Source organism: Physella acuta, unplaced genomic scaffold (assembly GCF_028476545.2).
Source record: "Physella acuta isolate Inbredline_101_S28 unplaced genomic scaffold, ASM2847654v3 ptg000544l, whole genome shotgun sequence".
In the NCBI taxonomy this organism is placed as follows: Eukaryota; Metazoa; Mollusca; class Gastropoda; family Physidae; genus Physella; species Physella acuta.
Genome location: NW_026732063.1, coordinates 242,467 through 255,954, shown reverse-complemented (window position 1 = coordinate 255,954; position 13,488 = coordinate 242,467). Strand labels below are relative to the sequence as shown.

The 13,488-nt window shown below is 40.9% G+C and overlaps 1 protein-coding gene across 3 annotated transcripts in view; it reads left to right on the top strand.

Moving 5' to 3' along the window:
- LOC131946138 (WD repeat-containing protein 49) overlaps window positions 1-5,376 on the top strand; it is a 44,327-nt gene extending 38,951 nt beyond the window's left edge. For all 3 annotated transcript variants that reach the window (XM_059306789.1, XM_059306791.1, XM_059306792.1), the window contains 4 exons: window positions 2,663-2,781; window positions 3,206-3,320; window positions 3,679-3,782; window positions 4,306-5,376. In XM_059306789.1, the coding sequence (XP_059162772.1) occupies window positions 2,663-2,781; window positions 3,206-3,320; window positions 3,679-3,782; window positions 4,306-4,482 (515 nt within the window). In that variant the 3' untranslated portion in view covers window positions 4,483-5,376. The remainder of the gene's footprint in view (window positions 1-2,662; window positions 2,782-3,205; window positions 3,321-3,678; window positions 3,783-4,305) is intronic.
- The last annotated feature ends 8,112 nt before the right edge of the window (window positions 5,377-13,488 follow it).

Below are 13,488 nucleotides of genomic sequence, written 5' to 3'. Positions count from 1 at the left end.
ACAGGGGTCACAGAACCTGCCAAATACAGGGTCAATACGTGGGGGACTACTGTCTTAGGTGGGTCAGTGGGGGGTCTGATGCTACAGGGGTCACAGAACCTGCCAAATACAGGGTCAATACGTGGGGGACAACTGTGTTAGGTGGGTCTCTGGGGGTCTGATGCTACAGGGGTCACAGAACCTGCCAAATACAGGGTCAATACGTGGGGGACAACTGTCTTAGGTGGGTCAGTGGGGGGTCACTATATGCTACAGGGGTCACAGAACCTGACAAATACAGGGTCAATACATGGGGGACAACTGTGTTAGGTGGGTCAGTGGGGGGTCTGATGCTACAGGGGTCACAGAACCTGCCAAATACAGGGTCAATACGTGGGGGACTACTGTCTTAGGTGGGTCTCTGGGGGGTCTGATGCTACAGGGGTCACAGAACCTGCCAAATACAGGGTCAATACGTGGGGGACTACTGTCTTAGGTGGGTCAGTGGGGGGTCTGATGCTACAGGGGTCACAGAACCTGCCAAATACAGGGTCAATACGTGGGGGACTACTGTCTTAGGTGGGTCAGTGGGGGGTCTGATGCTACAGGGGTCACAGAACCTGCCAAATACAGGGTCAATACGTGGGGGACTACTGTCTTAGGTGGGTCAGTGGGGGGTCTGATGCTACAGGGGTCACAGAACCTGCCAAATACAGGGTAAATACGTGGGAGACTACTGTTTTAGGTGGGTCAGTGGGGGGTCTGATGCTACAGGGGTCACAGAACCTGCCAAATACAGGGTAAATACGTGGGAGACTACTGTTTTAGGTGGGTCAGTGGGGGGTCTGATGCTACAGGGGTCACAGAACCTGCCAAATACAGGGTAAATACGTGGGAGACTACTGTTTTAGGTGGGTCAGTGGGGGGTCTGATGCTACAGGGGTCACAGAACCTGCCAAATACAGGGTAAATACGTGGGAGACTACTGTTTTAGGTGGGTCAGTGGGGGGTCTGATGCTACAGGGGTCACAGAACCTGCCAAATACAGGGTAAATACGTGGGAGACTACTGTTTTAGGTGGGTCAGTGGGGGGTCTGATGCTACAGGGGTCACAGAACCTGCCAAATACAGGGTAAATACGTGGGAGACTACTGTTTTAGGTGGGTCAGTGGGGGGTCTGATGCTACAGGGGTCACAGAACCTGCCAAATACAGGGTAAATACGTGGGAGACTACTGTTTTAGGTGGGTCAGTGGGGGGTCTGATGCTACAGGGGTCACAGAACCTGCCAAATACAGGGTAAATACGTGGGAGACTACTGTTTTAGGTGGGTCAGTGGGGGGTCTGATGCTACAGGGGTCACAGAACCTGCCAAATACAGGGTAAATACGTGGGAGACTACTGTTTTAGGTGGGTCAGTGGGGGGTCTGATGCTACAGGGGTCACAGAACCTGCCAAATACAGGGTAAATACGTGGGAGACTACTGTTTTAGGTGGGTCAGTGGGGGGTCTGATGCTACAGGGGTCACAGAACCTGCCAAATACAGGGTAAATACGTGGGAGACTACTGTTTTAGGTGGGTCAGTGGGGGGTCTGATGCTACAGGGGTCACAGAACCTGCCAAATACAGGGTAAATACGTGGGAGACTACTGTTTTAGGTGGGTCAGTGGGGGGTCTGATGCTACAGGGGTCACAGAACCTGCCAAATACAGGGTAAATACGTGGGAGACTACTGTTTTAGGTGGGTCAGTGGGGGGTCTGATGCTACAGGGGTCACAGAACCTGCCAAATACAGGGTAAATACGTGGGAGACTACTGTTTTAGGTGGGTCTCTGGGGGGTCTGATGCTACAGGGGTCACAGAACCTGCCAAATACAGGGTAAATACGTGGGAGACTACTGTTTTAGGTGGGTCAGTGGGGGGTCTGATGCTACAGGGGTCACAGAACCTGCCAAATACAGGGTAAATACGTGGGAGACTACTGTTTTAGGTGGGTCAGTGGGGGGTCTGATGCTACAGGGGTCACAGAACCTGCCAAATACAGGGTAAATACGTGGGAGACTACTGTTTTAGGTGGGTCAGTGGGGGGTCTGATGCTACAGGGGTCACAGAACCTGCCAAATACAGGGTAAATACGTGGGAGACTACTGTTTTAGGTGGGTCAGTGGGGGGTCTGATGCTACAGGGGTCACAGAACCTGCCAAATACAGGGTAAATACGTGGGAGACTACTGTTTTAGGTGGGTCAGTGGGGGGTCTGATGCTACAGGGGTCACAGAACCTGCCAAATACAGGGTCAATACGTGGGAGACTACTGTTTTAGGTGGGTCAGTGGGGGGTCTGATGCTACAGGGGTCACAGAACCTGCCAAATACAGGGTCAATACGTGGGAGACTACTGTTTTAGGTGGGTCTGTGGCTGTCACTATATGCTACAGGGGTCACTGATGGTGTGGGGAGCTCTTTGTGGGAGTGCTTTTGGTGTGTTGAGTTTCTAAGGGTGTGGGGAGCTCTAGGTGTGTGGGAGTATCAATGTGAGGAGGCAGCCTGATAGTGGGGGGGGGGGGGGGGGGTAGGTGACTGCTGAGTAGTGCAACTAGTTGTGAGACTTGGGGGTTGGTAACTTTTGACCTCAAAGGCCTGTGATTGCTAGTGTATTTAGTGTCAAACATCACCTATTGCCAGGTAAAGACTACCAGGAACTCAGGAAACAAAAACGTGAGCGTCGTCAGCCAGGAACCATCCCTGACCTGCCGTACCTTCATTGGGAGAAAACAGGGGCCGCACCATCTGGGCCCTACTCTGTAAGTCTTACATTAACTTATATCTAGCCAAACATTCAAGTTGACAAATCTCAAGTCTTTTTTTTTTAAACTTTAAACTTAATGAAAAAAATTTAAAGCAGTTTTTAAAAAATAAAAAATAATAAACAAAAGAGTTGATCAAGGGAGTTAATGCACTTCATCTGTTGCACTTCATACAGTTTTTACAGTAAAAAATATTTTTAAGGTATACATAATTACTATACAATGTCCTTTTTCTACCATCAATAGTAACAAACAATTACCTTTGTTATATTTGTTACATACCTTTTAGAGTTTTCCTAATTTTATTTAATAAAAAATGTGTTTTTCTATTTGTACATGTTTCATTTCATATTGTTCCTTTGTTTTCTTAACCAAATGCATGTTTTTATTTTTATTCTGCTGATCATGTTTCTCCTGACAGGCTCTGGACACTAAAGAGTTAAACCCTATACAAGTCATTGTCAAACCTGACCCAGAAAAATACTTCATCCAAAGAACAGATAACTCCAGCAAAAAACTTCCGCTCCTAGCAGATAGTGAGTCAGCTTTTTATATTGCAGAAATTACCAGATTTTTAAAAACATTGGAACATGCTAATTGCTGAATTTACAGGAATTGATATCAATTTAATTATGTGTAGGCTTATTTAGATTACAGTATTTTGGGAGGATCTTTTAACTCTGATAGTCATTTTAGCATATAACTATGATGCACCTTATATATAAATATTTTAATTTAAAAAGCAAAACATTTTAACATTTATCTCAGTGCTCATTATCAAACAGTTTCATTTAATTGTCACGTGACCATTTTTACAGCTATCATTGTTAAAATATTTCATTTAAAGTTTCTTCAGTTCTAATCTATTGTTATATCAATCTATCATTCCCACAGCTTTAATCACCGCCTTTGATGAGAAGTCATTATTTCCCAGCTACATCCTGGAGTATGAGAGGAGGATGAAGAGTGAGCATTCCGCCATGCTCAACAAGAGCCAGGTAATTTGATACGTAGATGCTATAACAGTTTTTTTTATTGATGTAATGCAGTCTTTTAAACATAAACAAAAACTGTCAAATGTAATCATGTAGCCTAAACTTTGGGGGTCATCCATAAATAATGACGCCCAGTGTGGGATGAGGGATGGCGAGTGTGACATAGCATTTTTTTATTTTTAAAAAACAAAATGGCTGAAAAAATATTAATAACAAGAATTTTGGGGGGAGGGGGGAGTAGAACTATGTGATGTTGGGAATTTAAGGGTGGTTCTACTTTTTTTAGTGATAAGTAATAATGAACAGTAAAAATCAGCTTACAGAGTTTGATGCCATTCATGGATAACAATTGGGCAATTATTAGTATAGAAACATATCAACAGAACAGGACATCCATGTATAGAATTGCTCAGAACTTTTCCCAGAGCATTAAAATAAATTTGATACAGAAAACTGTTGGGACACTGCTGAACATTTTCAAACAATAACTTGGATTCATCTAATGTTATTTTATTGTCTGTGCCAGTCCAAAGGTAAAATTGTGCATGCCAGTCTGCCCAACTTTGCGCTGGGTGGTGGACCAACAAAGACACCAATGTCAGCCAGGAAACAGGTTACAAGTGGCGGATCTGTCAAGGTCAAGTTAAAACCTATCACAGCCTCACGCAGTAGCTCCTTGTCTACATCCTACGTGGGCGAGTGACCTGCGCTCATTGGGTTGGTTTAATTACTATCAGCCAGTAGTGGAGTTAATTTGTTGGTTGTTTGTCGGTTAATATGTTGGCTTTTTCCAAACAATTGCTATATTTCTAATGGCAATATAGATGAATATATTTAACGTATCTGCATGTCTACATAAAATGTATCTTACTCATGAGAAGAGCATTTAAGAAATCCTTGCTTTTATAAAATCCTAACCTCATGAGTTATCTTTCCTTCAAATTTAGTTTGTGTATATTTAAAATTAAGGCTGCGCTTGGAGATTTTTAGCGATGTTTTGTGATACCTTACAAGTGTTTGTAATATTTTATGTTTTTAATGTGTTATCTTATGTTACTTAACTGGAGAGGGTCAACATGGTCCATTAGGTCAGCAGTGGGTCTTTAGTAGGTCAACATGGTCCATTAGGTCAGCAGTGGGTGTTTAGTAGGTCAACATGGTCCATTAGGTCAGCAGTGGGTCTTTAGTAGGTCAACATGGTCCATTAGGTCAGCAGTGGGTGTTTAGTAGGTCAACATGGTCCATTAGGTCAGCAGTGGGTCTTTAGTAGGTCAACATGGTCCATTAGGTCAACATGTTCCTTAACAATTGAGAAAGATGCTTCTTCTTGTGGTTGTTGTTTTAATAAACTTAACTTTCAATATTTTTATATTACTTGAATGAAAAATCTCAATTGGTTTTTTGTTTAATGTTATTTTGTATAATTAGATATTTGCTATTCATCAAGAACACAAAATGTAAAGTCATCAGCCTTTATAATGAAGTCAGTGTATAAATTATAAATATTTGTTTTTGTGTACAAATAATTTTTGCTAATCAGTTTGTAAATTGCTTTGATCTGTGATATAAAGTTTACAAGGTATTGGGTTTTATAAAATAAAGTTTTTTTTTTTAATCCATTGTTATTTCTTGTCAATATTTTATTACAAAATTTTTGGCCATTGCTTTTCCTAGTCCTTAACCTGTGGCATTAATAAGTATATATTATATTAATTATAATGACATTAACTTCATTGATTCCGTAAAAGTTACATAATTAAATATTAGGTGTAAGACAAAAGGCTGACACCTACAAAAATGCTTTTTGTCAACTTATTATCTTTTGGTTTGCCTTGATTAGACATAAGGTGTTGTAATAAGTGGTATTAGATTCTGTAGCCACTCAGCTTCTCTACTGTTAAAATATTATTGAGATTGGAAACTATCTCTTAGCAATGGATGCCAAAGATATGTTCAACACTTTCCTATATCTTATTGCTCTGCACACAATAGAAACCAGAGCAAAAGCTGCGATTCAGTGTTGGTCAACAGTTGTTGTACCAAGAGATTCACCAACCTAATACACCAAGAGATTCACCAACCTAATACACCAAGAGACTCACCAACCTAGCAACATCACTTTAAGAAATCAACCCATGGATATGTTCAGGAAAAAATGAAATAGATAATCCAATCAAAAATGTCAGTACAATTATAATTTGAACATTAATTTATTAAATAGAAAATGCACCATCTGGAATGATAAAAATCAAAACATGACCCAGAAATCAATTGTATAAAAAATATTAAATTGATAATTACTAGGCCCTATAGTACTAGGCCCTATAGTACTAGTAATAGGCCCTATAGTACTAGTACTAGGCCCTATAGTACTAGTACTAGGCCCTATAATTATCATTTTCTCATTTTCCTTTAAAGAACATTTTTTATTTAGTAGATAATGATCTACAGATTGCTTCTCTAGAATCAGAATCCACTTTTCAGAAATATTTGCAACAAGGCTTTAAAGTTTTGTTTTCCTTAACGTTTCTATTTTAACTTATATTATCTTTATTAAGCACTTGGACCATGGTGAAATTAAAGTGTTGTGTAATCAGGGTCGGCGCTACATATAAGACGAACTGTGCGGTCGCCTAAGGCAATATCCATGGGGTGCACAAAAATGTGTAATCTCCATTAGTAAAAAGTACATAATCTATCTATCTATATATATAAAAAGCAATGTATGTGTGTGTGTTTGTCTGTCCTTTATGCATTACTACACCTCTCATCACATTGCCGTGAAACTTTGGGAAGTTGTTGTGAATATTCCTGGGGAGGTTTCTGCGAAAAAAAAAAATTCAAATTCGCAAGGGCGGCGCCACGGGAGGTTGCGATTTTTCTCTATATACGGTATATAAAAATAATAAAAGTGAACTGCAGTGACACAATTCTCACGATCGCCATGAAACTTTGGTAAGTGTTGAGAATACTCCTGGGGAGGTTTTTGCGCAAAAAACATTTTCAAATTCGTAGGGGTGGCGCCCCGGCAGGGCGCGATTTTTTTTCTCTATATACCGTATATAAAAATAAAAGTAGATTTTGCTTTTTTATAAACAGTATATAGAGAAAAATCTCACCCTCCCGTGGCGCCGCCCTTGCGAAATTAAAAATGATTTTTTACAGAACCCTAGAGTTTTATAATGAACTCCCCAAAGTCTCATGACTATTGGATGAACGATGTCAAACCAAAATCGACTTTTATTTTTATATACTGTATATAGAGAAAAAACAAATTGCGCCTTGCCAGGGCGCCACCCCGGCAAATTTGAAATTTGTTTTTGCAGAAACCTCCCCAGGTATATTCTCAACAACTTCCCAAAGTTTCACGGCGATGTGATGAGAGGTGTAGTAATGCATAAAGGACAGACACACAGACATACATTGCTTTTTATATATATATATTTATATAGATAGATAGGTAAATAGGCCTAATATGTAAATATTATATAATATATCTATATATATATATATATATATATATATATATATATATATATATATATATATATATATATATATATATATATATATATATATATATATATATGTGACCTTCCCCGAGTCTATCCTGCCCGACAACGCCAATTGTAACGAGTTGAACCACTCATGCTACACAACATCGACTACAGTAGAAAGACTCGAAGATGCAGGTTCGCTATTGATCCTTTTATTACATGAATCAAGAAATGCTTCAATATAACACAATGAATCAACAGGAATGTTTCACAATAATAGTCTGAATCAACTGACCCCTAACAGTCCTCACTAGGCTTCATATAACTGAATCCACATGTCTATTGTCCTTCTTAACACAATATAACCAACTTGATATGTCACACAGACTGACTGATCTAAAGCGAGCGATGAAGAGGGAAGAGAACGAGTTCAGCCGTCCCCTCCTATTTATCCCTTGTATCCGTACTCGTCTTCGTACTTGTATTCCTCCGTAATCGATACTTGTACTCGATGTCTCCGACCACTAGTTGCGCAGTTCTAACGTACAGTCCGTGAAATAACATCTGCATCCTATCAATCAAAGTTGACAAGCCGTCTGAATCCCCTCGTACCGTTTCCCAAAATAGCACGCGTTGGCTTTGAGATTGTTATCAGTCCGATCCAATAAGCCACCTGCTATGTTGCATCAGACTGTAATACTGCGTCTCGGCTTATCGTTCGTTATCAGATTTGTAACTAGTAGCTAGGCCTACCCTAGTTACATCCACCCCTGCTTTTTTTTGGTGTGTTTTCAACCACAAACAACGCCTGGCAGGTGCACTCCTCCAAAGTCAATCGCACAATCGTAAAAAAAAATTTTTATTGTTCCACTCACTGTCCACGACGTCCCATTCGTATACGATTGACAGTTATACCTATTTCTCATATCAACTGTGTCTACATCGTCTTCCTGAGACACAAAACAGTTCTAGAATTCACATCCACCCCTTTCGTTTGGTGCCTTCACCAGTTCACTTTTATAGCTTTTTGAACCGTCTGTTCTCATACCAGCGCGACCATGAAAGACTTGATGGTTGCTGACAAAAAATTTCGTCTTCCTTCTGTTCCTCAAACTTCTCCGCGGACCACTTATCTGATGGTCTACTGTCTCTCTGCTTCTGGAAGGAACGGGATCCTCTTTGTTGCCGTTATCCTCCACTTGTGTATCGCGGTTGTTCTGTTGATGGTGATATGGTTCCGGGATGGGTATGTGAATTTCCGTTATAGTTTCCGGTTCCCTAATTGTCTTGGATTTCCTTGTGTGTAACTGCTCTTCTTGCCTATTCCAATATTTCTTTAATTGAGCAATATTCGCCCACCGATCCGGTTTGGCGTGATCGATGGGTCTTATCTTAAAGGGGCCACCTGCTCCTTTAGGCATCTCCACGACTTGCCATATCTCCTGTCCCCAGAGATCGTGGATTTTGTTTCTGCCTAACGGGTGGCTACGCAGTAATACCCTGTCATTCAGTTTGAGTGGCGGGTCCTTTGTCTGTACCGGCGGTTCCCTTCGCCGTGCTTCATGTTCTAGTCTTTCCTGTACTACCCTGTACATTTCTCTAATTCTTCTCATGTGTTCATTCACATATTCCAGTGCGGTGTATGAGCCAGTCATACTCTCCCTTTTTCCTAGGAACAAATCAAGAGGGAGTCGAGCCTCCCGTCCGAACAGCAACATGTATGGCGCAAAGCCGGTTGTGGCATGGGGTGTGCAGTTGTATAGATATACCAACTCTGGGAGAAAATCAGGCCAACGTTTTTTCTGTTCAGGTTCTAGCGTACGCAGCAAATCATGCATGCTGCGGTTGAACCGTTCACACTGTCCGTTTCCTTTCGGATTAAATGTGGTTGTTCTAGATTTGTTGATCCCGTAGTGGCTGCACAGTTGGTTAATTACTTCTGACTCGAAAGCCCTTCCTTGGTCAGAGTGTAATTGTCTTGGTATGCCATATTTGATGAACCAATGTTCTATTAAGACCTTTGCCACTGTTTTGGCAGTCTGATCTCGCGTGGGCACCGCCACCGTCCATTTGGTGAATACATCAGTCATTACCAACACATGTTCCGTCCCATCCGATGATTGCTCCAACGACGTAAAGTCCATAGCCACAATCTCTAGTGGTTTTGTCGCTAGTAGGTGTCCTGATGGCTGTCTCATTTTGACAACTGGCATTTTCGCATGCTGACACCTCACACAAGCCTCACAATGGCGTTTGACCTCCATTTCCATATTGGGCCCGTAACACCTCCGTCGTAATATTTTGTGCGTCCTGTCCTGACCCTGGTGTCCTGCCCTGTCATGTGCCAACCTTAGCACTTCTTCTCGTAATTGTCCAGGCACCACCACCTGGTGTATTGTCCCATCAATTTGGTCATGAATTCTCCGCATGAGAACACCATCCTTTATACTGAGACGGTCCCACTGACTCAGTATTTTCTTTGTTTCTCGACCAAATTGTTCTCTTTCCCTTCTTCCTGGGAATTTTTGTTCCTGGACGTATTTCAATAGCGGTTGTAAGCCACTATCCGTTCTCTGGGCATCTCTTATCTTTTTATGATTAAGGCAATTAAAATCACTACTGTCCATATGTTCGGGCTCTGTGGATATGTGCTCCACCCCGGTCTGCCCGTTTTGCATCACTTGCACCCCGTGAGGGATATCTGCTGACGCTCTGACCTCACATATTCCTGTCAGCGTTTCTTCCTCATCGCCCGGTCTCTCGTAAGGATTCCTTGATAAGGCGTCCGCATTGCCATTGGACCGCCCCGGGCGATGTTTTCTCTCTAGGTCAACGAGTGCCAATTCTGCTGCCCATCGCTGTTCGATGGATCCCAGCCTTGCTGTAATTTGAAGTTCTTTTTCAATATCGAATAATTTCTCTTCAAGTCTTGTTTGAGACTCTTTCATTTCTTCTAGTTTGCCAACACTGTTCTGTTGTCTACTATTTTTATTTACTTCTTCCGATAACAGACACTCTAAAGATGAACATTTCTCCTGTGCTTTTAATTTGCATGAACTTTCCCTATCATCATTTTTCTTAGCCAACAAATTGTTCACTTGAAACTTTTCAACATTCAAGTTCATTTCACAGTTCATTTTTTCTATTAGTTGTGTTTTACCTTTCTTTTTCTCCTTACTGTGTTTCTGTGTCATTTTGTTTACTAAGTCATTACCTCGCCGCTCTGTAGCCTTGACCTGCCTTACAGAGGGCGATCGTTTCACCGGACAGTACCGTGCCATCTGTCCGGGTTGTGAACAGGACAAGCAAATTGGTCGACCGTCAGCCGTCCACCGGAGCGATGGACCGGCAGGTCGCGGCTGTCCAACCTGTCTCTGTTTTGTCCCGTTTTTGCCCTGATTCTCAGCTGTTGACCTGCTTTCTAACCTCTCCAATCGTTGGTCAACCTTAACCAGGTGGGCCAACAGTTGAGCCATCATGGTCTCCATCGTGTCGGCCCCTGTGGGTGGGGATTGTCTCTGTTCAGGCACAGAGACTTTGTCCACCGAACAGTTCGATTGGTCCTCATCCTCGGACCTGCGGATCGCTGAGTTCCTGACCTGCAGGAAGGTCAACTGCTGGTCTTTGTGGACCTCCTCTTTCAACTCTCTTCTTAGGATCGGGGTTGCTAGCCCCTCGATGAAATGGTCCCTCAGTAGGCGCACATCAATGTCAGGTGTTTTGACCTTTACCGAATCAAAGGCCCCGTTCATTCGGTGTGAATACTCCATCACACTCTCCGCCATTCTCTGCTTTATACCTACAAACACCGTTAGTAGTTGCGAACCCGACCGTCTCTCCCCAAAGGTCTCCATAATCAGATCCAGCACCTTATCCGGATCTGATTGGATGGTTTTATCGTGGCATTTGACCTCTGCCCTAACCGTCTCTCCTATACTGCCCATCAGCAGTCTTAATCTTTCCTCTGGTGACATGCCTCTCGAGGCCCAGGCCGCTTTGACCTCTTCACTGAACCTGTTGGTTAAAGTTGGATCCCCGTCCCCGTAAAATTTGTTAATGTGGGACTCTCTGGGTAGGACCACTATATGGGTCTGCTTCTCGTCCAGAGTAGACATTTTATTCCGTAAGTAAAACAAAAGAGTTCTTTCTTACCGTGTGTGTATGAAAAAATTTTCCTCGATTTTCACAGTTCCTGAATGTCCGAATTCACATACACACAAAACACAGTTATGCACAAGGTTGACTATGGGTGCCTCAACCGGCAAGTCTAGTTGAATTCATCCTGCTCGCAGCGCCAAATGTGACCTTCCCCGAGTCTATCCTGCCCGACAACGCCAATTGTAACGAGTTGAACCACTCATGCTACACAACATCGACTACAGTAGAAAGACTCGAAGATGCAGGTTCGCTATTGATCCTTTTATTACATGAATCAAGAAATGCTTCAATATAACACAATGAATCAACAGGAATGTTTCACAATAATAGTCTGAATCAACTGACCCCTAACAGTCCTCACTAGGCTTCATATAACTGAATCCACATGTCTATTGTCCTTCTTAACACAATATAACCAACTTGATATGTCACACAGACTGACTGATCTAAAGCGAGCGATGAAGAGGGAAGAGAACGAGTTCAGCCGTCCCCTCCTATTTATCCCTTGTATCCGTACTCGTCTTCGTACTTGTATTCCTCCGTAATCGATACTTGTACTCGATGTCTCCGACCACTAGTTGCGCAGTTCTAACGTACAGTCCGTGAAATAACATCTGCATCCTATCAATCAAAGTTGACAAGCCGTCTGAATCCCCTCGTACCGTTTCCCAAAATAGCACGCGTTGGCTTTGAGATTGTTATCAGTCCGATCCAATAAGCCACCTGCTATGTTGCATCAGACTGTAATACTGCGTCTCGGCTTATCGTTCGTTATCAGATTTGTAACTAGTAGCTAGGCCTACCCTAGTTACATATATATATAGTAGGCCAAAATGTATATATATATAAAATATATATATATATATATATATATATATATATATATATATATATATATATATATATATATATATATATATATATATATTATATATATATATATATATATATATATATATATATATATATATATATATATATATATATATATATATATATATATATATATATATATATGATATATATATGTATATTAATAGGCCTATATAATATATATTAGGGTCCAAAAAAAACATTTGTGTGGGGGGAGTGGGGATCACTTTAATAAGTTTTGCCTATGGCGCTAAATGCTAGTAATTTTACTAATTTAGTCTGACTTGTATAGGTGGTCTGGTAGACTCTAGATGTAGATAGGATTTAAATTAGTTTTAAAGTAGCCTATAGGCCTATAGGCCTATATTATATATAATAGTATAAATTGAAAAGTTTTGGGCCATTATAATTAATATTATATCATAAAATTAAAAAGTATGTCATACACTGACACAGACACACATAAAAAGAGAATGTATACTATATTGTACTATTGATTGTTGAATGATTGCTGTCTTATTTATAGCAGAATGTTTCCTCTGTTTACGACCCCTTGTCATAATAACCTGATACCGAAAGTAGCAACATGCTCTTTCAGATTTAGAAAGCTGAATCAGTTTGTGAGTGCCGTTTAACTTGTGTTAAATAGAACTGTTGCAAAGATTTGAACAATTATCGATCACTCTCTTATCCATAATTTATTTTAAAACGATTTTTAGTTTATTTCTGACCACGTAAAACTCAATACTTTTTGTAGTCGATTACAATACCAGTAATCGAGCTAGCTAGGTCATATTCTTGGAATTAGGTTGCAGGTATTCAGGTAACAAACGTCCGACGGATGATAACACGATTCGGTTGTTCTGTTAACTGTTAAGTAATTTAACGTTTAGTACATGTAATACTAATACCATTACGATTTTAAATATAGTTTATGCTACTTATTTCTTTTATTAAATTGCAATAATTATAATTGGTAGACCCCCCCCCTCATCTGGTCAAGACTCTCCGCCCATCTTTAATTCTTTATTCATTCATTGTCTTCCCCTCTGGGGGGGGGGGGGGGAGGAAATACGGTACATTCATCATTAAAGTATTTTAAATTTTTTAACGTTTTAATTATTAAAACTTATTAAAACAAAATTGAAAATACATTTAGAATCTAGTAACATTTACGACAT